At 58.0% G+C, this 26,153-nt stretch overlaps 5 protein-coding genes across 5 annotated transcripts; 2 read left to right on the top strand and 3 right to left on the bottom strand.

Annotated features, from left to right (window-relative positions):
- Positions 1 to 670: 670 nt before the first annotated feature.
- On the top strand, positions 671 to 2,299 carry TAC3 (tachykinin precursor 3). Its single transcript, XM_036399902.1, has 5 exons — positions 671 to 809; positions 1,387 to 1,583; positions 1,680 to 1,779; positions 1,855 to 1,878; positions 1,951 to 2,299. The coding sequence occupies exons 2-5, from the start codon at positions 1,488 to 1,490 to the stop codon at positions 2,094 to 2,096; spliced, it is 366 nt and encodes a 121-aa protein (XP_036255795.1). The 5' UTR covers positions 671 to 809; positions 1,387 to 1,487; the 3' UTR covers positions 2,097 to 2,299.
- Positions 2,300 to 3,069: 770 nt separating this feature from the next.
- Positions 3,070 to 7,624, top strand: ZBTB39 (zinc finger and BTB domain containing 39). The gene is made up of 2 exons (XM_036399886.1): positions 3,070 to 3,116; positions 4,346 to 7,624. Exon 2 carries the CDS (start codon positions 4,439 to 4,441, stop codon positions 6,566 to 6,568), a length of 2,130 nt encoding a protein of 709 aa, XP_036255779.1. The 5' UTR covers positions 3,070 to 3,116; positions 4,346 to 4,438; the 3' UTR covers positions 6,569 to 7,624.
- Positions 7,625 to 12,785: 5,161 nt separating this feature from the next.
- Positions 12,786 to 17,041, bottom strand: GPR182 (G protein-coupled receptor 182). Its single transcript, XM_036399895.2, has 2 exons — positions 16,854 to 17,041; positions 12,786 to 15,401 (listed from the first exon to the last, which is right to left on the bottom strand). Exons 1-2 carry the CDS (start codon positions 16,984 to 16,986, stop codon positions 14,299 to 14,301), a joined length of 1,236 nt encoding a protein of 411 aa, XP_036255788.1. The 5' UTR covers positions 16,987 to 17,041; the 3' UTR covers positions 12,786 to 14,298.
- A 3,640-nt stretch (positions 17,042 to 20,681) lies between these two features.
- Positions 20,682 to 22,556, bottom strand: LOC118697224 (retinol dehydrogenase 16-like). Its single transcript, XM_036399760.1, has 4 exons — positions 22,223 to 22,556; positions 21,665 to 21,923; positions 20,978 to 21,141; positions 20,682 to 20,902 (listed from the first exon to the last, which is right to left on the bottom strand). The coding sequence occupies exons 1-4, from the start codon at positions 22,539 to 22,541 to the stop codon at positions 20,682 to 20,684; spliced, it is 963 nt and encodes a 320-aa protein (XP_036255653.1). The 5' UTR covers positions 22,542 to 22,556.
- Positions 22,557 to 23,141: 585 nt separating this feature from the next.
- LOC118697316 (retinol dehydrogenase 16-like) lies at positions 23,142 to 25,688 on the bottom strand. Its single transcript, XM_036399898.2, has 4 exons — positions 25,079 to 25,688; positions 24,510 to 24,768; positions 23,682 to 23,845; positions 23,142 to 23,530 (listed from the first exon to the last, which is right to left on the bottom strand). Exons 1-4 carry the CDS (start codon positions 25,392 to 25,394, stop codon positions 23,313 to 23,315), a joined length of 957 nt encoding a protein of 318 aa, XP_036255791.1. The 5' UTR covers positions 25,395 to 25,688; the 3' UTR covers positions 23,142 to 23,312.
- Positions 25,689 to 26,153: the final 465 nt, after the last annotated feature.

The following is a 26,153-nucleotide window of genomic DNA, read 5'->3' as shown; positions in this document are numbered from 1 at the left end:
GGCATGAGAGAGGGCAGGCCTGGCGTGCAGCAATGGGGCAGGGTGTGAGGTACCTGTGAGCGTGCGTGCGCGGGCACACCTGTGCTCGTGTGTGCAGGTGAACACGTGTGTGGGAGCCTGGCCAATCCCCTCTCACCCACGAGACCCCCAAATCCAGTGTGCACCACCCAGCATCCAGCCAGGACCACTCCTCCATGCGTGTCCCCACACGTGCCAACAGACACGTGGTGACATCATCACAACAAGGGGCTGGGGGGCTGCGTGGGCACGGTGCCCATGTGCTGACCCCCATTCTGAGGTTCCTGCATAGGCACAGTGCCCTTGTGCTGACTCCCATTCTGGGGTTCCCTCATGGGCACAGTGCCTGTGTGCTGACCCCCATTCTGGGGTTCCCTCATGGGCACAGTGCCCATGTGCTGAGCCCCATTCTGGGTTTCCTGCGTGGGCACAGTGCCCGTGTGCTGACCCCCCACCCCAGGGTGCCAGCGTGGGCACGCGTGTGCCGCTGTGTGACTCCGTGTGTGAGTGCTGCGTGGGCGTGAAGCTGCAGGGTGGGGGTACCACCTCCCCCCGGCCCCCATTGGCAGCTCTCCTCTTGCCCACCCACGCCGTGCCATGGGCAGAGCCCCTTATTTAGCGCCGTGCAGCAGCTGCTGCCCGGGTATTTCGCCTCCCGGCTGAGCCCGGGCCGGGGGAGCTGCCCATCACCACCTCTGCCCACCCTCTGCTGCCCACCACCACGCCTCGAGGGGTCCCTGCTCCGCAGCCACCGGCGCCGAGGGTCCCTCAGCCCCCGACTCCACCGGCAGGTCGGTGTCCCTGTGTCCCCCATGGTCCTGGGGGCTTCTCGGGGGTCCTGGGGAGCTGCTATGCCCTGTGCTCACCCCGCTGGGGTTAGGGGAAGGCAGGAGGAGGAAGAGGAGGTTGGGACGGCGCTGGGGAGGGCACAGGAAGGGGGAGAGATGGGGTGAAGGTGTCGGTTGAATTTGGGGAGGGTTTGGTGAGGGGATCTGGAAGCAAATCGAGCTGTGGGCAGGCATATGCGTGCCAGGGAGCGTGCCAGGGGACACGGGTGTGCTGAGACCGGGTGAACGTGCAGGACGGAGCCCGAGCCGTGTCCGTGCCCCACGCTCGCGTTTGCACGGCTCGTGTGCGGGCGCACAACGGTGGCACCACGGCCACCAGCGGGGACACGGCACCTCCGGGGCCACGGCAGGGCCGTGTCCCCCTGCACGCCCCGTAATGATCCCCCCAACCCTGGAATGCACCCCCGGGGGTCCAAGGGACACCAGCAGCCCGGGAAGCGGCGCGGTCCCTCCTCCGCACACCCGAGAGGGGGTCCCGCCGCCCCCGGCCCGCCCGTCTCCCGTCTCTTTCCCTCCCCAGAGCCCGGTTCGCTTCAGACTCATCCGGGGCCGCCCCATCGAGGGTTCGCCGGCTCGGGACAGCCCCGGGAAGCTCCGTCGCTGATCGCTGTCCCCCTGAGGATGAAGAACCGACCGGTGCTGGCGGTGCTGCTGCTCCTGGCGCTGCCGCTCACCCCCGCCCGCCGCGCCCCCGCCGCCCCGCCGGGCCCCGCGCTGGTACGGCCGTCGGGAGGGGGGAACGGCGGGCGGATCCCGGATCCCCGGGACCCCCCAGACCCCTTCCCACCCCTCTCACCCGCTTTGCTCCCGCAGGGGATGCCCGTCCCGGAGCCGCTGCCGTGGAGCCCCCGCGGCAGCCCCGGGGCCGCCGCCGCCGCCGCCGCGCTGGAGCTGCTGCGGGAGGAGGGCGCCGGTGAGGGGCGGGAGGGCTCGGATGGGAGGGTGTCGGTCCGCCCGGTGCTCGCTCACCTGTTTCGGTCTCTTCCAGGTCCCCCCGCGGCGCCGCAGAAGAGTAAGTCCCGCCCGGTGCCGGTGTCGGTACCGGCGCCGGTACCGGTGCCGCTGACGGCCGGTCTCTCCGCAGGAGACATGCACGATTTCTTCGTGGGGCTCATGGGGAAGCGAGCAGCGGAGCCTGGGCCAGCGGCGGGGCGGGGAGGGGGCAGCCCGGCCCCCCGGTGCTCCCCGGGACCCCCCGCTCCCGGAGAGGCCCCGCTGCGAGCGGCCTGAGCGGCGGAACGAGCCCCGCACGGGGCTGTGCCCGGTGTCCCGGGGATGGTGGGACCGGCTGTGGGAGCGTCCCTGGCTCCGGCGCCCACGGAGCCGTCGGGAGCGCGGCGGTGCCGCCCCACGCGCGCGTGTCCGTGCACCTGTGTACACCTGGACGTGTCCCATTATACACCCACCCGTGTCTGCGCGGGACACGCGCAAAATGCGGCTCCGTGTCTTGGCTGCGCCTCCGGGACCCCCTCGGGACAGCCCGGGGGATGGGGATGCGGGGAGGGGGATGCGGGGATGGGGATGCAGGGATGAGCCCGCGGGGACGAACCCAGGGGGATGGGGATGCGGGGATGGGGATGCGGGGACGAACCCACGGGGATGGGGATGCGGGGATGGGGATGCGGGGGTGGGGATGCGGGGATGAGCCCGCGGGGATGAACCCACGGCACCACCGAGGCCGGGGTTCGTGTTCTCTTGGGCTACAGCGACCTGTCCCTTCCCCACGGCAGCCCCCGTAACTGGAGAAGTGCCCGTGTCCCTTCCCGTGTCCGTGTGTCCGTGTGTCCGTGCCCCTGTCCGTGTCCCTTTCTGTGTCCGTGCCTGTCTTCATGTCCCTTCTTTCCCTTCCAGTGTGTAAATACCACACCAGTGTCCGTGTCCGCGTGTCCCTCCCCGTGTCCGTCTGTCCCGCCCTGTGTCCGTGTGTCCCTCCCCGTGTCCATGCGTCCGTGTCCATGTCCGTGTGTCCCTCCCCGTGTCCGTGTGTCCCGCCCCGTGTCCGTGTGTCCATGTCCGTCTGTCCCGTCCCGTGTCCGTGTGTCCCTCCCTGCGTCCATGTGTCCCTGCCCGTATCCGTGTCCGTGTGTCCGTGTCCGTGTGTCCCGCCCGGTGCCTCCGCTCCGGTTCCTCCTCTCCGCACGGGGGCGCTGCCGCCGGCGGCTCCCGGAAGGCGGCGCGGGCCGGGGCGGGCGCGGGGCGGGTCGGCGCCTTTGTGTGAGCCGGGCCGGGATGGTGCGGGGCGCCGGGCGGGTAAGGAGCGACCCCCGCCCGCCACCCCCGGCCCCCTCAGGTCTCCCGAGCCGCGTCCCCGCCGCCAGCCCCGCTCCGACCCTCCCCGGGGCCTCCCGCCGCCTTTCGTGGCTCTTCCCGGGGTCCCTTCCTGCCCCGCTCCCCGGGCCCACCGGGGACGCCGCTGTCCCTCCCCTCCATCTCCTCCCGTTTCTCCCGGAGCAGCTCCGGGCCTCCCCCCTTCCCGCTGCCCCCCTTCCCTCCGGTTCTTTCCCCTTCTGTCCCATCCCCTCCGCAGGCATCCCCAATTGCCCAGCTGCTTTTTGGGCTGGGCAGCGTTTCCAGAGCCTTCCTCTCGGCATCTTCATCCTCCTCCTCAGCTGCCGGTGGTGTTTTCCCCCATCCCTCCCATCCTCGGGAGAACAGCTCTTTCTCTGGGTTTTGGTTTTTCCCGGAGCTGGGGCAGAGGCAGCTCCAGCCCCTCCAAACTTCTGCTCTTTGCTGTCTTCTGGGCTCGCTGTTCCCTGTCTCAGGACGGGGAATGCGGGGAATTAGGAATAGGGGAATTAAGGATAGAGTTTCCTGGGTAAGTTGGTGAAATCCCAAGAGCTGGTGGGGTGTCTGTGAGCAGGACAGAGGGACAAAAGCAGTGGGACAAGCTGGGAGGAATGGCCGGTGCTGTGGGACAGGTGTGGTGGCAGCTGAGGAATCCGAGAGGTGCTGCCAAGAAATCCCGGGGGAATCCATCCCAGGGGAATCCGTCCAGGGGAATCCAGAGGCTGGAATGCAGAGAATCCCACCTGGGAGCCTGAAGTCTCCTTGTGGGTCCGGGTGGAATCTGAAGTGAAGGAATGAAGTGGCTGCAGCTGGAGGAGACCTAGAGGCGAATCCAACTGGTGTGTCCAGCCTGAGTAACATCTCTTTGGAGAGGAGCCTCATCCCCAGCTCGGGAAGAGGGAGAGGTCTGGAACAGGCTCTGGTTTGGTCTCAGGGTCAGCAGGATCTCTGTCCCTGCCCCTGTAGCAGTGGGACCTTCAGGCTGCCTCTGAGAGTCTTTTTGTTTTGACTTTGCTGCTTTGCACATCCAGCTTTTCACTTCCCAAAACTGAGGTGACAGGACAGGTTTAGTCCATCTCCAGCTGAGCAGCTGCTCTGTGGCTCCTCAGAAAGTTGGAAAACGGGAGGTATGACCAGGGTGACGTTGCTTTGGTTGTTAAATAACATTTTGTTTTTGCGTTTCCCCTCTGCAGAGCCCCTTGCCCTGCCAATTCCTGCTCCCGCCGCGGATGAAAGCGTGAAGGCCGAGCTGACCAGCAGAAAGGACTCTTAAAGCAGCTGCTAAGATGGGCATGAGGATCAAGCTGCACAGCACCAACCACCCCAACAACCTGCTGAAGGAACTCAACAAGTGCCGCCTCTCCGAGACCATGTGCGACGTCACCATCCTGGTGGGCTCCCGCTCCTTTGCCGCGCACAAGGCCGTGCTGGCCTGTGCTGCTGGCTACTTCCAGAACCTCTTCCTCAACACTGGGCTGGACGCTGCCAGGACCTACGTGGTGGATTTCATCACGCCAGCCAACTTTGAGAAGATCCTGAGCTTTGTGTACACCTCGGAGCTCTTCACCGACCTCATCAATGTGGGGGTGATCTACGAGGTGGCGGAGCGGCTCGGCATGGAGGATCTGCTGCAGGCTTGTCACTCCACCTTCCCTGACCTGGAGAGCTCGGCCATCACCAAGCAGCCTGCTCTGTCTGTGGGGGAAGGCAGGGCTGGGGTGCTGAGCAGCACCTCCTCGGAGCAGAGCCACTCTTTGGGGGACATCCGGAGCGGCGCGGAGCATTTCGGCCCCGAGCGGAATTATCTCCTGCACGGGGACGTGGTGGGAAGCTACAAAGAGGATGACAGGAATGCTGTGGGTGAGGCCAGCCAGGCTCTTCCCCTGATGCACCCACAGCAGCCTCCCAAGACAGAGCAGGAGTCTGATGCAGGACAGTTCACTCCAGTCACGGGTCTGGGGGCTCAGCCTGGTGGGAATGTCGTGGCACAGACCACTGGCAGCTCCTGCCCTCAGTACAAGGCCCAGAGCAATGGTGACTACAGTAAGGGTGGCTTCTTCCCCACTGACCCCTCCCTGGATGTCTCCACGGGGAGCAATTCCTGCCCCAGCAACAGCGACCACTCCAAAGAGCAGGGATTCGAGCAGATGGATGAGCTCCAGCTGGAGGATTTGGGAGAGGCTGAGCTGCATTTTGAGGATGCTGGAGAAGAGCTGGTCCCATCTGAGGAAGTGATAGAGCTGAGTGATGACAGCGAGGAGGAACTGGCCTTCGAGAGCGACAGCCGGGACAGCAAGGCCATGCCCTGCCAGGTGTGCAAGAAGGTTCTGGAACCCAACATCCAGCTGATCCGCCAGCACGCCAGGGACCACGTGGACCTGCTCACAGGGAACTGCAAGGTCTGTGAGACCCACTTCCAGGACCGTAACTCCAGGGTGACCCACGTGCTGTCCCACATCGGCATCTTCCTCTTCTCCTGCGACATGTGCGAGACCAAGTTCTTCACCCAGTGGCAGCTGACGCTGCACCGGCGGGACGGGGTCTTCGACAACAACGTCATTGTCCACCCCAGTGACCCCCTCCCGGGCAAGGTGGCTGTTTTTGGGGGAGGGCCCGGCCCTGAGCTGGCCTGTGCTGCCTGTGGGAAGCCCTTGGCCAAAGATTTCCAGACGGTCCGGAACCACCTGCTGGAGCACGTGAACCTGAAGAGCCAAACGTGCGGCGTGTGCGACCAGCGGCACCCGAGCCTCTGCAGCCTGCTGTGGCACGCCCTGTCCCACCTGGGCATCTCTGTCTTCTCCTGCTCTGTGTGTGCCAGCAGCTTTGTGGACAGGCAGCTCCTGGAGAAGCACCTGGCCGTGCACCAGCACGTGGAGGAGGCTCTTTTCCAGTGCCACTTCTGCAGCCAGAGCTTCAAGCTGGAAGCCGCTTATCGCTACCACGTCAGCCAGCACAAATGTGGGGGCAGCCTGGACATCCGGGCGGGATTTGGGGAGCGCCTGCAGCCCCAGGGGCTGCCCAAGAGGAAGCTGCCCGAGGAGTTCTTGAGCGAGGATCTGGCGCTGCAGAACCAGCCGGGGAACAGCAAGTACAGCTGCAAGGTTTGTGGCAAGAGGTTTGCCCACACCAGCGAGTTCAACTACCACCGGCGCATCCACACCGGGGAGAAGCCGTACCAGTGCAAGGTGTGCCACAAGTTCTTCCGAGGGCGTTCCACCATCAAGTGTCACCTGAGGACGCACTCGGGGGCCCTGATGTATCGCTGCACCGTGTGTGGCCACTACAGCTCCACGCTCAACCTGATGAGCAAGCACATAGGGGTGCACAAGGGCAGCCTCCCGCCAGATTTCACCATCGAGCAGACTTTCATGTACATCATCCATTCCAAAGAGGCTGAGAAAAACACGGATAGCTGATGGGGAAGAAGAGTGTTAATTAATGATGGAGGAGGAAAAAAGGAAAGAGAAAAAAAACAAACAAAAAAAGAAACAAACCAAGTTGTTTCGTTTTATTTAATGGTCAGGCATCATGGATGGAATTCTTTTTTGGTTTTGGTTTGATTTTTTAAATTTTATTTTATTATTTTTGGGCCTTCCTAGGGCTTTTTAGATTGGTGGCGTTGTACAAATTAACAGCACGTGAGGTACATCACTGTTTCGAGGAGTCTGTCGTGTTTACTTACCTCTGGTCCTGTTAGAGGCCATCTGTGCTTTTAGCATTTCTCACTAGTTTTTGAGTCTAGATTCTATTTTTTTTTTTTTTAAACCTTTTAGCCCTCTTGACCAGGCTAAGCTTGTCCACAAACTGATGCTGCTAAGATTTTCACACCTGACCTCAGTGGAGAGGGACAGAGCCAGAGCAGGCGCTGGACTCGAAAGGAACAAAAGAGAAAGAAAGAAAGAAAAAAAAGGAAAGAAAAAAGACATTCTGGGCATCCCTGGTGTTCTGCTGCTACTGCCAGGAGACAAGCAAAGTGTGCTCTGGGGAGAGGAGCAGGAAGCACCCGAGTGTGTAAACAAGGAGGGATCCCAGCAGGGATCAGGGGATTCGCGCATTCCCAGGCCCCGTTTGCTGCCCTGAGACCTGGAGGAGGAGCTGAAGGAGCCCCAGGACCTCCCTGCCGAGCCTGGGCAGAGGTGGCTGTGTGAGCATGGAGATCTCCTGCGGGACTGGAGAGGGAGGGGAAGCTCCCTGCTCTTTTTGGGGGGATTTGTGGTGGCCCCAGAGAGCCGGGACTCTCCTGGCTCTGCTCTGCCCCAGCAGATGAGTCAGGATGAAGCTGTTGCCTTAACTCCCTGGAAGGAGGAGGAGGGGGGCCCCTTCTCCTGCCAAAGGGATCCCCCCTCCCTCCCACACCCTGGACGTGTTCCTGTGGCAAACCTGTGTGCTTGGAGTGATGTGAGTTTGTTTATTCGTGCAGTGGGAGCCACGGCGGCGATGGCTCGGCCTCTGCAGCTGCATGCTGGGCACTTCTGGGGGGGGCTTCCCTGGGTTTGGGGGGCTCCTCTGGGTCTGGGGGGCTCTCCTGGACATGGAGGGGGCTACCCTGGACCTGTGTCAGCCTCTCCTTGGCACAGCGAGCTCTCCTGGCCACTCCTGGGGTCTCTCCTGGCCCCTCCTGGGGTCTCTCCTGGCCATTCCTGGGGTCTCTCCTGGGTCTCTCCTGGCCCCTCCTGGGGTCTCTCCTGGGGTCTCTCCTGGCCCCTCCTGGGGTCTCTCCTGGGGTCTCTCCTGGTCACTCCTGGGGTCTCTCCTGGGGTCTCTCCTGGCCACTCCTGGGGTCTCTCCTGGCTCCTCCTGGGGTCTCTCCTGGCCACTCCTGGGGTCTCTCCTGGTCATTCCTGGGGTCTCTCCTGGTCACTCCTGGGGTCTCTCCTGGCCCCTCCTGGGGTCTCTCCTGGCCCCTCCTGGGGTCTCTCCTGGGGTCTCTCCTGGCCACTCCTGGGGTCTCTCCTGGCTCCTCCTGGGGTCTCTCCTGGCCCCTCCTGGGGTCTCTCCTGGGGTCTCTCCTGGTCACTCCTGGGGTCTCTCCTGGCCACCCCAGCGAGGTGCCAACAGTGTTAACACTGGGAAGGTCATGGATTGGTTTCTCCCTGTTGTTATCCAGCTTTTTTTGTGGGGCAGAGGTGGGGGGGAGGAACAGATCTTTCCAAGCTGGGATTGCCCTTGGGTAACTCAATTCTACCTCACAAACAAAGAAGTGCTCGGGGCTCTCCAGCCTGGATCAGCTCCTGCGCTTCTGTCAAGTTTTGCTGTTACAAAACTAAAAACTAAAACTAAACTAAAACTAAACTAAAACTAGTGATTTGCAAACCCTGGAAACTCACCCTGCTGCCTCCTCCCTGCGAAGGGACACGGGGAAGGGACACCCAGGAAGGGCCATCCTGCAGTGGGGGCTGAGCTCAGCGAGCTCAGAGCACCCCAGGGTTTCTCTCCCAGCTCCACCAGGGCCTTGGGCAAGTCACCACTTCACCTCTTTGCCTCAGTTTCCTCATCTGTAAAATGAGGGTGGTACCTCCTGTGGTACTGAGCTACCTCCAGGAGCAGGGAGGGTGCCTGGAGCCTGGATTTGGAGGAGGGGAGGGAGGCACCAGAGCCAAGCTCAGCTCTGGGTTGGCCTGGGCTGCTGCAGCTCTTGAGTTTTGAACTCCAGGCTCGTGGTCCTGGCGTCCCTGTGGAGCTGTGCTGAGGTTTTACGAGAGAAATGGGAGTTTTGGGTGCGGTGTGGTGCTCTGGGCAGTGGTGGGGCTTTGCTGTGGGCTGCTCTGAGCTGCTCCCCGGGTTCCTGTCGAGGAATTGTGGGGTGGATGAGGCTGGGAGGGACCATTGGGGGCCCCCCCGTCACCCCCTCGAGGGTGGAACTCAGGGCTGGGGACAGGGACAGGGATGGACACGACCTGCACTGCTCTGGAGGCGGCTGTGAAGGCTGGGAGAGCCTTGAGACCCTCCTGGAATGTTCCAGAAGCCGTGGCGAGCTTCAGGGAGGGTCTGCTGAAAAGCAAAAGCCTTTTTGTGCACATAAACCAAAAAGTGAAGCTTTTACACCCAAACACCCAACAGGCACAGCCAGCCCTTGCTCCTGCCTGGGGGGGGGGAAAGCAGGAGCCCCCCATTGCTGCTGGTTCTGATGCAGGGAATTTCTGTTGGGGTTGAAACAGATGATTCCCACCTGGAACACCCCAAATCTGCACTGCAGGGGCTGCAGGGATGGGTCTGACCCTGCTGCTGCTCCTGGGGGTGGTTCCCAGGGGGCTCAGAGACCTGAGTGGGGCTCCTGGGTGTTCCTGAGCCTTTGGGGTGGGCAGGGGGTGTCACCCCTGTCCCCAGCCTGCTCCAGCTCAGGGCTGGGAGAGCCAAAACCAACTGGGATTTCATTCTCCACCACCGCTTTGGGCAAACCTGGCTCTCTCCCGTCCCCACTGCCCCTGGTGGGGACTTTGGGGACACCAAGCCGGTGGTGTTGGCCTCCCCCGGGGTTGGCAAAGTGCTGTGGGATTCCTGGGGGAGGAGAGGGGAAATTCGGGCAGCATCCAGGTCATGGAGCCTTCCCTAAGCCCAGGCTCGCTCCCGCCCCCAAAACACAAAATTCACTTTTCCCCCGTTCCCAGTGGATCCGGGTCTGTCAGCAGAGAAATTGAGCACAAGAAGGAAGAAAGGAAGAAAGGAAGGAAGATCAAGAGTTGAATTTGCTGTCTAACCTTTTTTGTTAAGTTAATCGTAGGTACTGACCTCCTGCTATTTAAGTGTTTACTATCTATTTGCTGTAAAGTTTTGTATATTTTGTAAACTTTTCCCCCCCCACCACCCCTTCCCCGAATCGTAGATGTCTAAAATCGTTGTACATTGGGTTCTTTTCTACTCCATTGTTCAGCACAAAGTGTGGTTTTTATTTAGAATAATAAAACGGAAAACGTTGACCTCTTTTTTTTTTAATAAAATGTTTTCCTCACGGGAATGCCCTGGGGGGAGCAGGTGAGGCCATCCCTGGGCCTGTGGTGCGGCTCAGGGGAGAGGTTTGGGACGTTCCTGTGGGCTACAGGAGCAGGAGGGAGTGAGGGGTGGGAGCAGAGCCCACCCATTGGGGAATCCCAGGGTCTGTGTGCCTGGATGAGCCTTTTCTGCCAGGAACTGGGGCTCCACGGGCCGGGAAAGGAGTTCAAAATGGTTCTGAGGGGTCTGGAGCGGAGGAGAGGGTGTGGGAGCTGGGCTTGGTTGGTCTGGAGAAGAGGAGGCCGAGAGGGGGCTCCATCAATCCATAAAAATATCTCAAATAACTCAGAGGGGGTTCCATCAATCCATAAAAATATCTCGGATTTCTCATTTGAGAGGGGAGTCTATCAATCCATTGAAATATCTTAAGTATCTGTATAAATATCTCATTTGAGAGGGGATCTCACGAATCCATAAAAACATCTCAGATTTCTCAGATTTCTCAGATTAATCCATCAAAATATCTCAAATATCCATATAAATATCTCATTTGAGAGGGGATCTCAACAATCCATAAAAACATCTCAGATTTCTCAGATTAATCCATAAAAATATCTCAAATATCTCAGAGGGGATTTCATCAATCCATAAAAATATCTCGGATTTCTCATTTGAGAGGGGATTCTATCAATCCATCAAAATATCTCAAATATCCGTATAAATATCTCATTTGAGAGGGGATCTTGTGAATCCATAAAAACATCTCAGATTTCTCAGATTAATCCATAAAAATATCTCAAATATCTGTGTAAATATCTCATTTGAGAGGGGATCTTGTGAATCCATAAAAACATCTCAGATTTCTCAGATTGCTCAGATTAATCCATAAAAATATCTCAAATATCCATATAAATATCTCATTTGAGAGGGGATCTCATGAATCCATAAAAACATCTCAGATTTCTCAGATTTCTCAGATTAATCCATAAAAATATCTCAAATATCTCAGAGGGGATTTCATCAATCCATAAAAATATCTCGGATTTCTCATTTGAGAGGGGAGTCTATCAATCCATTGAAATATCTCAAATATCTGTGTAAATATCTCATTTGAGAGGGGATCTTGTGAATCCATAAAAACATCTCAGATTTCTCAGATTGCTCAGATTAATCCATAAAAATATCTCAAACATCCATATAAATATCTCATTTGAGAGGGGATCTCAACAATCCATAAAAACATCTCAGATTTCTCAGATTAATCCACAAAAATATCTCAAATATCTCAGAGGGGATTTCATCAATCCATAAAAATATCTCGGATTTCTCATTTGAGAGGGGATTCTATCAATCCATCAAAATATCTCAAATATCCGTATAAATATCTCATTTGAGAGGGGATCTTGTGAATCCATAAAAACATCTCAGATTTCTCAGATTAATCCCTAAAAATATCTCAAACATCCATATAAATATCTCATTTGAGAGGGGATCTCAACAATCCATAAAAACATCTCAGATTTCTCAGATTTTTCAGATTAATCTATAAAAATATCTCAAATATCTCAGAGGGGGTTTCATGAATCCATAAAAATATCTCGGATTTCTCATTTGAGAGGGGAGTCTATCAATCCATTGAAATATCTTAAGTATCTGTATAAATATCTCATTTGAGAGGGGATCTTGTGAATCCATAAAAACATCTCAGATTTCTCAGATTGCTCAGATTAATCCATAAAAATATCTCAAATATCCATATAAATATCTCATTTGAGAGGGGATCTCAACAATCCATAAAAACATCTCAGATTTCTCAGATTTCTCAGATTAATCCATAAAAATATCTCAAATATCTCAGAGGGGATTTCATCAATCCATAAAAATATCTCTGATATCTCATTTGAGAGGGGACCTTTTTAATCCATAAAAATATCTCAAATATCTCAGAGGGGATTTCATCAATCCATAAAAATATCTCAGATTTCTCATTTGAGAGGGGAGTCTATCAATCCATTGAAATATCTTAAGTATCTGTATAAATATCTCATTTGAGAGGGGATCTCATAAATCCATAAAAACATCTCAGATTTCTCAGATTTCTCAGATTAATCCCTAAAAATATCTCAAACATCCGTATAAATATCTCATTTGAGAGGGGATTTCATCAATCCATAAAAATATCTCAGATTTCTCAGATTAATCCACAAAAATATCTCAAATATCTCAGAGGGGATTTCATCAATCCATAAAAATATCTCTGATATCTCATTTGAGAGGGGACCTTTTTAATCCATAAAAACATCTCAAATATCTCAGAGGGGATTTCATCAATCCATAAAAATATCTCGGATTTCTCATTTGAGAGGGGATCTCAACAATCCATAAAATTATCTCAGATTTCTCAGATTAATCCATAAAAGCATCTCAAATATCTCAGAGGGGATTTCATCAATCCATAAAAATGTCTCAGATTTCTCATTTGAGAGGGGATCTCATCAATCCATAAAAACACCTCAAAGGTGGGTGCCAAGAGGATGGTGCCAAACTTTCCAGTGGTGTGACAGGACAGGGAACAACAGCCATAAATGAAACCACAAGAAATTCCACCTTGACACAAGGAAGAATTTCCCATGGATGTGGGAGCAATTTATTTGAGGACACTCTGGCCCTTAAGTTTATGGACAGAAGTGCAGAGAAATTAAAGACAGTTAAAAATTAAGTTTATTAGGTGAAAAATACCAAATTTTACATGTTGAAGTATCTTGAATATAGTTTTGCCCTGGTGAGCGGCTGGTTTTGTGTTCATCTTCCATTTCTTCGTTGGAAATGGGAGGGAATTAACAAAGGGAAGCTCAGGGAGGATTTGGGATCAGGGAATGAAGGTGGTGGGTGCAGATCCCAGCCTGGAGGGGTCTCACAGGAACAGAGAAGGGAATTCCTGAGCAGGGAATTCTGACCCTGCTGGAGCCTTCCCAGGGTTCCTGTGTAAGAGCTGGGTTGGGATTATTGTCCTGGGGTAAAAAGGAGCATCCCTGCAGAAGAAACCCTGAGGAATTCAGGATTTTACCCCATCAGGGACGCCTGGAAGTGGCAGAGCTTTTCCAGCCAGCCCTGTGATAACCCCACATCCTGGTCAGGGGCTTCTCCTGGGACATCCTGCTCCCAGCCCTGAGCCAGCATCCTGTCCCCAGAACTGCTTATGCTTTGCTTTTTTTCACCAAGTGCTCCTCCAGCAGCTCAAGGCCTTTGGTGGATTTATGGCGTCTCTGTCACCTTCCCCCAGTAAAGGTCCTGACCCCCAGCACGTGACTGAGATCAGGATCCACACAAGGATGAACTTTCTCCGGATTCTCCAGTTCTTTGCACGGCACGAACCCAGCCCGTGCTCCAGCTCTGAGGATTTCTGCACATCCCTGTGCTCCCGCGGGGGCTTTGGAGGAAGGGGAAGGGATGTTGGGGCTTGTTGGAGTTGAGAAATCCACCCAGAGGCCATAAAAACCTGCCAGGGGATGCTCCAGAGGCGTTAATGGGATGGGGGATCCAAAGTTAGTCTGAGCAGCCTTTCCCAGTAAAACCCAGTTTAGCCATCGCTAATTTAAAATTTGTAAAAAATTTACAACCGGCTTTGCAAAATTGCTCTGAAGGAGTGGCTGATTTGAATCCAAATTGTTCCTCCTCTCCCTCAGGTCTGTGCCCTGCTCAGCCCCTTGGGCTGCTTCGCCTTCATCTCTCAAAAATCAGGCTCTGACATTGCTGGGCACTATGGGGGGAGGTTTGAGTTCCAAACTCCTCCTGTCCCACTCGGGATGGCGCTCACCAGGCAGTGCCATGCCCAGGGCTGGGGGCCAGGGGCAGTTTGGGGGATGCAGGAACCCCTGTGGTGGGGCAGATGCTGCACCCCAACCCCGCAGCTTGGGGGGCAGGATGGGGCTCTGATCTTGGGGCTGTGTCAGACACGGAGTGGAGTAACAAACTTTATTATTGCAAGGGAATCTAATGTTCTTATCAAACAGGGAACATAATTTTCTCTTATCCTTCCTTTAGGTCGGACACAACAGCGCTCCAGAGGCAAGATGTCCATAGCTCCCAGCTCTCCTCAAAGCTGGCACAGGAAGTGCCCAGCCAAGCAGGGCTGTGCCCAAGCAAATCATGTCCTCAGCAGCAGGAAAACCAATCCCACTGTCCCCAGGGAGCCACAAGGAGAGTCTGACCCTCTTTAGTTGGGAGGGCTGTTGTCCTTCGCGATGACTATGGAGTGCTGCGTGCTGGAGGAGGAATTTCCAGCTCCCTTCTGGCCACCGTGGTCCTTGGGGATGTACTTGACCACGGCAGAGATGAGTTTGCTGCGGAAGTTCTTGCTGAGGAAGTTGTAGAGGATGGGGTTGACGACGCAGTGGAGCAGCGTGAAGCAGTCGATGATGTCGTAGAAGAAGTAGAGGAGGTGGGCGAAGGTGCAGTGCAGGATGATGTGGTTGCCCTCGAGGGTGAGCAGGGTCAGCACGACGTGGAAGGGCAGCCAGCTGAGCAGGAACACCCCGATGTAGGCGTAGATGAGCAGGCAGTGCTTGCGGCTCTCGGGCTTGGCGCGCCGGAGGAAGCGCGCCGTCAGCACGTTGAACGCCGCGATGATGGGGAAGGGGATGAGGAAGCCGACGGTGGTGGTGGCCAGGCTGACCGCCAGAGCCCACTCGTCGTAGGTCTCAAAAGGAGCCATGAAGATGCAGATGGGCTCCCCAGTGTTGACCAGCTGCATGTGGGCCACCTCCAGCACGGGGATGGCGGCGGCCAGGAGCCAGCAGCAGGCGCAGACGGCGCGGCGCGCGCGGTGCTGGTGCCGCTGCCAGAAGAGGGAGGAGCTGGTCAGGGTCACGTAGCGATCCACGCTCAGGCAGGTGAGGAAGAAGATGCTGGCGTACATGTTGGCGAAGTAGAAGTAGTGGGTGAAGCGGCAGAGGAAGCTGCCCCAGAGCCAGGTGTAATCCAGCATCACCTCCAGCATCCAGACGGGCAGCGAGAGCAGCACGCCCAGGTCAGCGATGGCCATGTTGATGACGTACAGGTTGACCAAGCTCTTGGTGCCCCGTGTCTGCCAGTTGACCCAGATGACGAGGAGGTTCTCCACCAAGCCCACCACGAAGATGACCAGGTAGAGGATGAAGAGAACCACTCGTTTGATGTTCTCGTCCAGGCTGAACTCGCAGTAGGTGTAGGTGTGGTTCAGGAGGTAGAACAGCTCGGACAGGTTGTGGTAGTCGCCGTACTCACTCGGGACAGTGTGTGTCTCCATGGGGACAGTGGTCACCTCGGCCATCCTGGTGGCTGCAGGGAAAGGGAGAGCACTGAGCTGGGCAGGCTGAGACAGAGAGCCCTTGGGTGGGGCTCAGAAAGATCCTTCTGGGAGCTTCCAACCCCATTTTTACTCCCACAGTGACTCCCTACATCAACCCTCAAAAGATGCTGTGTCCACCCAGGTGATCCCCTCATACAAATTCCAGCCACAAACGAAAATCACCACTTCTGGTGGCTGTCCCCTGTCCCAGAGCTTGGCCTGGGACACAGAGAGGAGTTGGTGGCTCTGTCCCAGAGGCAGCTCCAGCGGGAAAGCCACCGCTCCCACCCGAGCCCTCGGGGCGTGATCGTTCTCCAGCCACCCTCACCCTGCCGGGAGCCATCGGGACATCCAAGTAGGTGACAAAATGACACATTTCAGGGAAACGCAGACCTGAACATCCTCTAAATGCCCCAAGTGAGAGCCCCGACCCCAGCGCGGCGAAGAGGCTGCGGAGCCCGTCCAGCCTCGGGCTGCTGGAGCAGCCGCTCCCTCGGGAATGTGCCCAGGAGCCGCCGTTCCCTTGGGAATCCTGCGGGATTCTGCCCTCCCAGCGGGGTTTTCCCGCTTCATTTGGAGCCTGGCAAGCCAGGAGCGAGCCGCAGCTGGTGCCACCCGTGAGTGTCACCCCTGTGGCACCCAGCCAGGCTGGCACCCACCGGCCCCAAAGCCGGGGCGGGCTGGAGCTGCCACCCCCAGGGATCCTGAACGTCCCGTCCTCTCTCTGCCCTGCAGGTCCTGAGAGGCTGCTGGGGCTGAGGAGAGGCAGGACAGATGGACGGGAGAGGGGACAGACGGACAGGAGAAGGGACGGAGAGATGGGCGAGGGGAGAGATGGATGGTGAAGGGGACAGACGGACAGGAGAAGGGACAGGCAGACAGGAGCAGGGACAGACAAATAGGAGAAGGGATGGACAGGTGGGAGAGGGGACAGATGGACAGGAGAAGGGACAGCAGACAGGACGGACAACAGGCAGACAGGGACAGACAAACAGGAGAAGGGACAGATGGATAGGAGAGAGGACAGATGGATGTTAAAGGGGACAGACGGACAGGAGAAGGGACAGGCAGACAGGACCAGAGACAGACAAGCGGGAGAAGCAATGGGCAGTTGGGAAAGGGGACAGATGGACAGGAGAACGGACAGACAAACGGGAGAAGGGACAGACAAACAGGAGAGGGGACGGACAGATGGAAGAGGGGACAGATGGACAGGAGAAGGGACAGGCAGACAGGAGCAGGGACAGACAAACGGGAGAAGGGACAAACAAACAGGAGAGGGGACGGATGGATAGGAGATGGGACAGACGGACAGGAGAAGGAACAGACAGGACCGGGGACAGACAGATGGGAGAGAGGACAGACAGATGAGAGAGGGGACAGATGGACGGTAAACAGGACAGACAGAAGGAACGGAGGGAGCAGGGACGGCGCTGCCTCACCTGCGGCTGCGCTGGGGCTGCTCGGGAGCGGGGGGATCCTCTCGGCTCGGCAGCTCAGGCGCCTCTGGGCACGGAGCTCGGGTGGGCTTGGTGGCCGCTGGCTGGGCAGGAAATGAGCGGCGTGGTGCGACATCCTGAGCCCGGCGCGGGGACATTTCACGGCATTCCCAGCGCCGGGACTCGGCTCCGCTTTGATTTCGCCGCAGGGTGGGGACGGACCCGGGGAGGCGCCGAGGAGGTGTCGGTGTGGAAGCCGCAGGTGCCTGGGGATGGATGGTGTGGGAATCAACAGAATCAGAGGGTTTGGGGAAAGCTGCAAAAGGCAGGGCCCAGAGACAGCAGAACTGTGATTAGAGCCAAGCAGCAGCCATGAGATTGGTCAGCAGAAAAATTATTTAAACTGTAGAAAGGCAAGGACAAATAGAACAATGGCCCGTGTATTAACGCTTGTCAGAATAACTCTCTAAGCTACAGAAAAGTTTATCTAGCAAGATATTAGGAAGTTCTAAGCTTAATAATGGAGCTCTGTGCGTTGTGCTTTAAGGCTTACAAGTAAATATTGTATTCGAAATAAGCAAGCATTGTTTTAACCAAAGGTACGTGTGCTTATGGTGATTGGACAGAACTACTGTCAATGTGCTTTTGCTTTGTGTGATTGGTCAAGAAGCTCATAAAGTGAGTTGTAACATTAAATTCTTAGTCTGCTGCCTGAGATGTGAGCTGATGGCATCTTCCCATTGTCATAACAATGGAATGAGACCGATGCTGGAAAATCAAACAGCTCAAGGCAGTTCCACAGCAGTCCCATCCCGTTTGTGGTCTGTAAAGAGCCCCCCTGCTGGCCATAGATGGGGGTCCCCGAGGCTTCCTGAGTGTCCCCTCCACTGTCACCACGCTGAGATAAGAGGTTGGATCCTGCCTGGATGGGGAAAATACACCCCAGGTCCTGCCCCAGCTCTGAGGGGTCGGGTTATAACAAAAACACCAAAGCTGTCCCTGATGCCACCTCCTTATCAGGGCGAGCCCGGGGGTTTGTTCGGTGGGGAAGGGCTGAAGGCTGAGCTCTCTGCCCGATGGCAGATGGATGTCGCCAGAGAAGCACCTCTGGCCGGGCAGCAATTAATCACAGAGCCTTGATTGCCCTGCGGCCTGACAGGGGAAGCCACGGGGCTCAAGCCTTGCCCCGGCGCTGGGGAAGGGGCTGATAGGCAGAAAATTTTGCATCGGGCTGCAAGTCCTGCGAAACAATTGCAGGAAATCTCCTTTTTTTCCAGCGCAGCCAAGACTGCGGGATCAACAATCGGCTCGGAAGGAAGGCTCGGGGAGCGGGGAAGCGCCAGGGCGCTGATAAGGCGGGGCTCACAACAACAAACCCAGCGCCGGTGACCTCGTGTGCAGGTACCAACCCCGGCAGGAGCGGCTTCCAAACAGGAACTCGGCAGTTTCGGGCACATTTTGGGTCAGTTGGGGTCGTGGGGGTGGTGAGGGGCTGGGGGGATTTGTCCCATCCGAAGGGGAAGCAATGCTCTGCTGGTTTTATTGAACAGATCAGGCGATTTTCACACCGAATTCTGGGGCTGAGCAGGATCTGGGAGCTGTCAAGGATTTTGCAGGAGTTCTGATCATGGTTTGGGAGCTGGTTGGATTTCCAAGCCAGCTGAGCGGGGTTGGGACAGGCAGCTTGTAGCTATGATATTTTCTGAAAAATGGGGGTTTTTTAGGATTTTTTCTCCTGAGAAGCCTCAAGAACCAAATGTAACCATTGATTATCTGCGGCTGTGGAATGCAACAGGTGGATCTGTGATTGGTCTCGTGTGGTTGTTTCTGATTAATGTCCAATCACAGTCCGGCTGTCTCGGACTCTGGTCAGTCACAAGATTTTATTATCATTCCATTCCTATTCTATTCCTTCAAGCCTTCGGATGAAAATCCTTTCTTCTATTCTTTTAGTACAGTTTTAATACAATACGTTTATCATAAAATGATCAATCAGCCCTTCTGAAACAGACACGTTTTATGAAAAAATCCTTTCCTTAGGATTTTTTCCTCCTGAGAAGCTGAGAAGCCTCAAGAACCAAATGTAAACAATGGTTATCTGCTGCTGTGGAATGCAACAGGTGAATCTTTGATTGGTCTCATGTGGTTGTTTCTAATTAATGGCAAATCACAGTCCGGCTGTCTCGGACTCTCTGTCCGAGCCACAAACTTTTGTTATTCGTTCTTTCTTTTTCTATTCTTAGCCAGCCTTCTGATGAAATCCTTTCTTCTATTCTTTTAGTATAGTTTTAATATAATATATATCATAAAATAATAAATCAAGCTTTTTGAAACATGGAGTCAGAGCCTCATCTCTTCCCTCATCCTCAGACCCCTGTGAACACGGGCACAGCAGCTCAGCCCCTTCTGCCCATCCCTGCCGCAATATTGGGGTGCCCCAAGGCTCTCAGCCCCCCAAATGTGCACCCAGGAGCCCCCAGCCTCATTCGGGGCCTGCAGAGGTGAGCTCCAGGCAGAGGCAGCGCCAGGGATCCGCAATTCCCAAACTCCTTCCCTCCCCTGGCAGCCGTAGCTGGCCCGTGGTGCTGCCGGAGGGATTTGGGCGCAATTTGGTGTCCCGGGGCAGGTACAGCCAAGGCTGCAGCTCCGGGAGGGTTGGAACGCCACATCCCGGCCCCGAACGCGACCTCCGGGGGCTGCCGGGCACGTTGGATTTTCTAAGCCAAAGAAAACACTTGGGAAAAGCTTCCTCGGCCGGGGAAGCAGCTCGGCGAGGCTGAAGGCGGCTTGTGCAAGGTCCCGGCTCCTCCTCACCCCTCTCGCCCTCCCCGTCACATCTCGGGGGTCCCGGTCCAGCTTGGGCTCGGGACCGCATCCCCTTATCCTTGCCAGGGCTGGGGGGGTTGAGTTGGTGCTGCTCCGGTGCCGCAAGAAAATGCACAACCCCAGAGACCTGCCCCGGAGCTGCTGATCGCTAATCAGCTCTTAATTAGCTCGATGAGTGACGCGGGGATCACCGCCCACGAGCCCAGGGGATGGATGAACACGGCTCTGCCTTTCCCAGCCCCTTTATCCCGGGTCATGCCGTGCCCAGGGCATGGATGAACACGGCTCTGCCTTTCCCAGCCCGTTTATCCCGGGATACGCCGTGCCCAGGGCATGGATGAACACGGCTCTGCCTTTCCCAGCCCCTTTATCCCGGGTCATGCCGTGCCCAGGGCATGGATGAACACGGCTCTGCCTTTCCCAGCTCGTTTATCCCGGGATATGCCGTGCCCAGGGCATGGATAAACACAGCTCTGCCTTTCCCAGCCCGTTTATCCCGGGATACGCCGTGCCCAGGGCATGGATGAACACGGCTCTGCCTTTCCCAGCCCCTTTATCCCAGGATACGCCGTGCCCAGGGGATGGATAAAGGCGGCTCTGCCTTTCCCAGCCCCTTTATCCCGGGTCATGCCGTGCCCAGGGCATGGATAAACACGGCTCTGCCTTTCCCAGCCCGTTTATCCCGGGATACGCCGTGCCCAGGGCATGGATAAACACAGCTCTGCCTTTCCCAGCCCCTTTATCCCGGGTCATGCTGTGCCCAGGGGATGGATAAACACGGCTCTGCCTTTCCCGGCTCGGTCCCTGCAACCGAGCCGGGATATCCCGGGTTATGCAGCTGCTCTGGGCACAGACAGAGACCGGGATTCTCCCACGGGACCCCTCGGTGGTCACCGGCACCGTGGCCAAGTGACCATGGGACACCTCCAGCATTGCAGCGCCTTTATTGAGCACCTCCCCGAGGTGCTGAGACACCCACGGGCCATGTCCCCGCTCTGGTGGCCCTCAGGGGACGCCGCTGGCCGGGATGGGCAGGAAGAAGCCGATGATGGTGTCGGACAGCCAGGCCGGGCAGTAGCTGAGGGGCAGGAAGATAAGCCGGGCATCCCAGCCGGCGGCGTAGCGGCTGCGGGGACAGCGGGACAGCAGCGCGTGTGTCATGGCACCGGTGACATGCGACAGGCGGGAGCTGCTCAGGCGGTGCAGCAGCGCGGTGCTCTTGGCATCTGGGTGGGCACCAGGGGGTCAGAGGGATGGAGGTGGGATCGGGGGGTGGCGCTGCGGTGTGGGGATGGACTCACATTTGTCCACGTAGTGGCGGCCGTAGGCTGCCTGGGTTTCTGCAGGGAGACGCTCCCAGAGGCGAAGGAAGCCCTTCACCAGCGGGACGGGGTCGATCATGCCCGTCTGGAAGCCTCCAGGCTCGATGATGGAGACCTGCACCCCGAAGGGACGCAGCTCCCGCCTGCCCGAGGTGGGGGCGTCAGCGGGAGCTGCTGCCCCGAGGGGCGCAGAGATCGGGGCGGAGTTTGTGGCACCCCCCAGGCGTTCTGGCATGGGCACAGGGGAACCCTGTCCTTGCTCCAGGGACCCTCTTGGATCCTGAGACATCCCTGGACCCCCCCTGGATCCCGGGATCCTGGAGTGCCCCTGAACCTCAGTGCCTCGGGACCACCCCAGACCCCAGAGCATTCCCAGATCCAGAGACCTCCCCGAATCTCAGTGCCCCAGGACTCCCCTGGACACCAGAACCCCGGGCCCAGGGGCACCCCGGGACCTCCTGGACTGGTCCATCCGGATCTCCCTGAAACCCTTCCCCTGCTTGCACACCCACGGCTCCAGCCCTGCCCACGCTCCCAACCCTCTTGCGGTCAGCGTTTCACAACCTCTCTGGGGAAAATGTACCCGGGAGTAAACAGACAAATAAAACCCCGCCCGAGGACAGCGGGGAGAGCTCGGGAGAGCTCCGGGGGCTGCCAGAACCGTACCTGAGGCTATCAGAGAAGGCTTCCACGCCGTGCTTGGAGATGCAGTAGCCTCCACCGAAACAGGACACGCGGCCCATCACGCTGGCCACGTTGACCACGCGGCCCCGCGCCCGCCGCACCAGCGGCAGGAGGCTCAGAGTCACCTCCACCAGCCCCACCAGGTTGACATTCAGCACCTTGACAAAGTCCTCCTTGCTCAGCCACTCGTTTGGGGCGGTGGGGATGGCGATCCCTGCGTTGTTCACCAGCCCCCAGAGCCCTGCGGAGGGGATGGGATGAGCTGGGGCTGTCCCAAAGGGCACAGCCCAGTGCCAGTTGAGTGGGCAAGGTGGCAGGAGAGCTGTTGGGGTAATCAGCTCTTAATTAGCTGATTTTCAGGGAGAAAAGGCTGAAAGCTGAACTCTCTGCCCGGGCAGCGCTCCTGCAGGAGCTGATGGCAAATGGATGTCGCCAGAGAAGCGACAGGCATTAATTCCAAAGCCGTCATTGCCCCGCAGCCTGGCAGGGGAAGCCAGAGGGGACACCAGGGTGACCCCAGGGCTATCGAGCCCTGTTTACCTTGATCCCCCACACGCTCGCGGACCCAGGCGGTGACATGGGCGATGCTCTTGCTGCAGGTGACATCCAGCAGGACGGTCTGCAGGCGCTCGGAGGTGACGGCCCGCAGCTGCGCGGCCCCGCTGGCCGTCAGGCAGGCGGCCAGCACCCGCAGCCCCCGCGCGTCCAGCTGCCGAGCCAGCAGCTCCCCGAAGCCGCTGTCGCATCCCGTGATCAGCACGTGCTTCTCCGAGAGCCGCGGCACCGTCTGCCGCTCCCGGTGCCAGCGGCGCAGCAGGAGCAGCCCCAGCAGCGCGGCCACCACCGCGTACGGCCACATCCTCGGCGGTGGCACCGCTCGGGGACAGCCCCTGCTCCAGCCGCATTTGTAGAGCCGGGATTGCGGCAGCTCCCGGCCCGGGGTGAGGTTTGCGCTCCTGATTTGTAGCTTTGGTAATTCCCGGGTTTGCCTCGCAACACTTTTGGCTGTGCCTGGGGCTCTGCTCTGCCCCAAGGTGGATCCCAATGGGTGCTGGGTTTGGTGGAACCTTCCAGACACCACCAGCAGCACCAACCCCTGGATCTTTCCCTCTCTTGCAGCGTTGGTGGGCAACAGTGTCCCCAATTGTGGTGATGGAGCAGGACAGTGTCCCCCAGTCAGCTCTGCAGGAGGAGGAGGAGGAGGAAGCAGAGGAGGAGGATTCTGTAAGAAGCTGCCCAGTTTTATGCTTAGAAGGAAATCTGCTCAGGTTTGTGGAACAAGTTTCTCTCAGACTGGAACAAGTCTGGCATGTGCCAATACCTGAGGGGCCAGTCTGGGCAAGTCCCCTGGCAACTTGTCCAGGGCTGGATCCTGAATGCAGCAGGTGCTCAAAGGAAGAGCTGGAGCCTCCAGGCACAGCCTCAGCGCCACAGCCTGAGTGACACCACGCTCAGCCAGGAGGGGACAGGGCAAAATTTATTCAGGACAAACCCATCTGTGAGCAGGGGCCAGAGGGTCAGACATAAATACAGTTACAAATTCAGTGTGGCCTTGCCTGCAGGCAGTTCTGGATCCAGCTGTGTGTTACTGGATCTCCCTCTGATCCCGGCTGCCAGCTGCAAGCCCACCTCAGGCTTTGCCAACAGATTTGGGGTAGAACATGGTGAACAGGGCGTCGCTGAGGGCTGAGGGCAGGTAGCTGAGGGGCAGGTAGAGCAGCTTGGCGTCCCAGCCGGCCGAGTAGCGGCTCCGGGGGTGGAGGCTGGTCAGAGCGTGCTCCATGCAGTTGGTGACCAGCGACAGGTTGGTGTTGTAGCCCTTCTGCAGCACCTTGAGCATGGAAACAACTGCAGAGGCAGAAAACACCACTGAGATCCTGGAGCTGGGCAGAGCCAAGTGGCTCCAGGGGGTTTTGGGGCAGTGGGACCCCCATGGGACCCCATGTGCCTTGAGTCAGGAGACAAAGAGAATCACTCAGCCTTTGGGGGAGCTACTTACAATCCCTCAAGTAGCTCTCCCCGTAACTCGCTTTGATCTCTGCAGGAAGCTTCTCCCAGCTGGCATAGAAATTCTTCTCCAGGTTCTCAACGTTGGTGATCATGGTTTTGAAGTAGCCTGGCTCGATCACACAGACCTTCACCCCAAAGTTTTGCATCTCGAGCCTGGAAGGGATTGAGCCCTGTGGGACATGGGAGCAGCACCCAAGGGTGCCTGTGCCAGCATCTCCCATAGCATGGAGCCTCTGGAGTGCCAGAGGCGTGGAGCAGAGCCTGACCATGCCAGTGGACGTTGTGCCAGCCTGGCACATGGCTGAGATGGTGCTTCAGTAAACATTTGGCTCATCTGGTGGGAACATGGGTTGGGAACCAAGCAAACAAACATTTGCCACATCTGGATGGGTTGGGAGCAAAGCAAAGCTCGGGGCAGCAGGGCCAGTGTCCACAGGGAAGGCTCCATGCCCACATCTCCCATGGGATGAACCTCATGCCAGAGGCTTGGAGCAGACCCTGACCACGCCAGTGGACGTTGTGCCAGCCTGGCACATGGCTGAGATGGTGTGCCAGCAAATGTTTGCCACATCTGGATATGCAGGGAACAAAGCAAAGCTCGGGGCAGCAGGGTCATGTCCAGCAGGGTCTTGGACAGGGCCAATGTCCACGGGAGAGGCTCCATGCCAGCACAGGAGCTGCTCACTTCAGCAGAAGATATGAGACCGACCTGTGCTCAGTCACGGCTGTGCGAGGATTAGAGCTGACAGCTGTGCCAGACAAAGTCCAGAAAAACAAGTTGGGGAACCATGATGGAGAGCTGTTGTTCCAGACTTACCTGAGGCTGTCAGAGAAGGCTTCCACACCGTACTTGGACATGCAGTAGCCTCCACCAAAGAAGGACACGCGGCCCATCACGCTGGCCACGTTGACCACGCGGCCCCGCGCCCGCCGCACCAGCGGCAGGAGGCTCAGAGTCACCTCCACCAGCCCCACCAGGTTGACATTCAGCACCTTGACAAAGTCCTCCTTGCTCAGCCACTCGTTTGGGGCGGTGGGGATGGCGATCCCTGCGTTGTTCACCAGCCCCCAGAGCCCTGCGGAGGGGATGGGATGAGCTGGGGCTGTCCCAAAGGGCACAGCCCAGTGCCAGTTGAGTGGGCAAGGTGGCAGGAGAGCTGTTGGGGTGATCAGCTCTTAATTAGCTGATTTTCAGGGAGAAAAGGCTGAAAGCTGAACCCTCTGCCCGGGCAGCGCTCCTGCAGGAGCTGATGGCAGATGGATGTCGCCAGAGAAGCGACAGGCATTAATTCCAGAGCCGTCATTGCCCCGCAGCCTGGCAGGGGAAGCCAGAGGGGACACCAGGGTGACACCAGGGTGACTCCAGAGCTATCGAGCCCTGTTTACCTTGATCCCCCACACGCTCGCGGACCCAGGCGGTGACATGGGCGATGCTCTTGCTGCAGGTGACATCCAGCAGGACGGTCTGCAGGCGCTCGGAGGTGACGGCCCGCAGCTGCGCGGCCCCGCTGGCCGTCAGGCAGGCGGCCAGCACCCGCAGCCCCCGCGCGTCCAGCTGCCGAGCCAGCAGCTCCCCGAAGCCGCTGTCGCATCCCGTGATCAGCACGTGCTTCTCCGAGAGCCGCGGCACCGTCTGCCGCTCCCGGTGCCAGCGGCGCAGCAGGAGCAGCCCCAGCAGCGCGGCCACCGCGTACAGCCACATCTTCAGCGGCGGCACCGGCACCGGCACCGGGATGGGGAGAAGGACGCGACCGGGAGAGCTTTGTCCTGACCTTGGCCTTTCCCTCTGGGCGCTGTTAATAATTAATTTGCGGATTCCGGGGCAGATCGCGGAGTTACCGCTGGGCCTCCGGGCGCTACCAGGATGCGGGAGCGGCTCCGCCCCGTCCTCTCTCGGAGCTCGTCCCGCTGCTGCCGCCTGGAGCCCGCCGGGCTGCGGGCAGTGTCCCGGGATATGTCCCGGGGCTTCGCTCTTGCGGGGAATCGTTAACGGGAGCGCGGCAGCGCCCGCGCGTTACCGCATCGCTGCGCTGCCCCCCCGGGAAACCCCCGGACCCCGGGACCATCCCGGAGCACGGAACAGCCCCGGGAGCCCTCCGGATCACGGGACTGCCCCGGGACCCTCGCAGATCCTGGGACTACCCCGAAAGCCGGGACCAGCCTGGACCTCAGCACCCCCGGGTCTACCGGACCCCGGGACCGCCGAGGACCGCGCGTCCGGGGACCCCGGGACCATCCCGGACAGCCCCTCCTGGGACCCCCTTGGACCCCGGGACACCCCCGGACCCCCACGCCCCCGGATTTCTCCGGATCCCGGGACACTCCCGGACACCGGGATACCCCCGGACACCGGGACATCCCGAGACCTCCGCGCTCCCGGAACCACCCGCCCCGGGGCATTGCGGGACCCCAAAATCCCCCCTAAACTCAGCCCCCCGGCTCCCACCCGCCTCGGGACCCC

The sequence above is a fragment of the Molothrus ater genome, chromosome 30, assembly GCF_012460135.2.
Source record: "Molothrus ater isolate BHLD 08-10-18 breed brown headed cowbird chromosome 30, BPBGC_Mater_1.1, whole genome shotgun sequence".
In the NCBI taxonomy this organism is placed as follows: domain Eukaryota; kingdom Metazoa; phylum Chordata; class Aves; order Passeriformes; family Icteridae; genus Molothrus; species Molothrus ater.
The sequence above is the reverse complement of the archived record's forward strand: the minus strand, read 5'-3'. Positions and strand labels throughout refer to the sequence as shown.

Excerpts from the sequence above, each read along its gene's own strand:
- TAC3 (XM_036399902.1), top strand. The coding sequence starts at position 1,488 with ATGAAGAACCGACCGGTGCTGGCGGTGCTGCTGCTCCTGGCGCTGCCG. Across the intron at positions 1,780-1,854 it reads GCTGCGGGAGGAGGGCGCCG|GTCCCCCCGCGGCGCCGCAG; the intron begins GTGAGGGGCGGG and ends GGTCTCTTCCAG. Across the intron at positions 1,879-1,950 it reads CCCCGCGGCGCCGCAGAAGA|GAGACATGCACGATTTCTTC; the intron begins GTAAGTCCCGCC and ends GTCTCTCCGCAG.
- ZBTB39 (XM_036399886.1), top strand. The coding sequence starts at position 4,439 with ATGGGCATGAGGATCAAGCTGCACAGCACCAACCACCCCAACAACCTG.
- GPR182 (XM_036399895.2), bottom strand. The coding sequence starts at position 16,986 with ATGTCGCACCACGCCGCTCATTTCCTGCCCAGCCAGCGGCCACCAAGC. Across the intron at positions 15,402-16,853 it reads CAGCCCCAGCGCAGCCGCAG|CCACCAGGATGGCCGAGGTG; the intron begins GTGAGGCAGCGC and ends CTTTCCCTGCAG.
- LOC118697224 (XM_036399760.1), bottom strand. The coding sequence starts at position 22,541 with ATGTGGCCGTACGCGGTGGTGGCCGCGCTGCTGGGGCTGCTCCTGCTG. Across the intron at positions 21,142-21,664 it reads GCCTTCTCTGATAGCCTCAG|GCGGGAGCTGCGTCCCTTCG; the intron begins GTACGGTTCTGG and ends CACCTCGGGCAG. Across the intron at positions 20,903-20,977 it reads CCGCCACTACGTGGACAAAT|ATGCCAAGAGCACCGCGCTG; the intron begins GTGAGTCCATCC and ends GTGCCCACCCAG.
- LOC118697316 (XM_036399898.2), bottom strand. The coding sequence starts at position 25,394 with ATGTGGCTGTACGCGGTGGCCGCGCTGCTGGGGCTGCTCCTGCTGCGC. Across the intron at positions 24,769-25,078 it reads CGAGCGTGTGGGGGATCAAG|GGCTCTGGGGGCTGGTGAAC; the intron begins GTAAACAGGGCT and ends TCCCCTCCGCAG. Across the intron at positions 23,531-23,681 it reads GGAGAGCTACTTGAGGGATT|TTGTTTCCATGCTCAAGGTG; the intron begins GTAAGTAGCTCC and ends CTGCCTCTGCAG.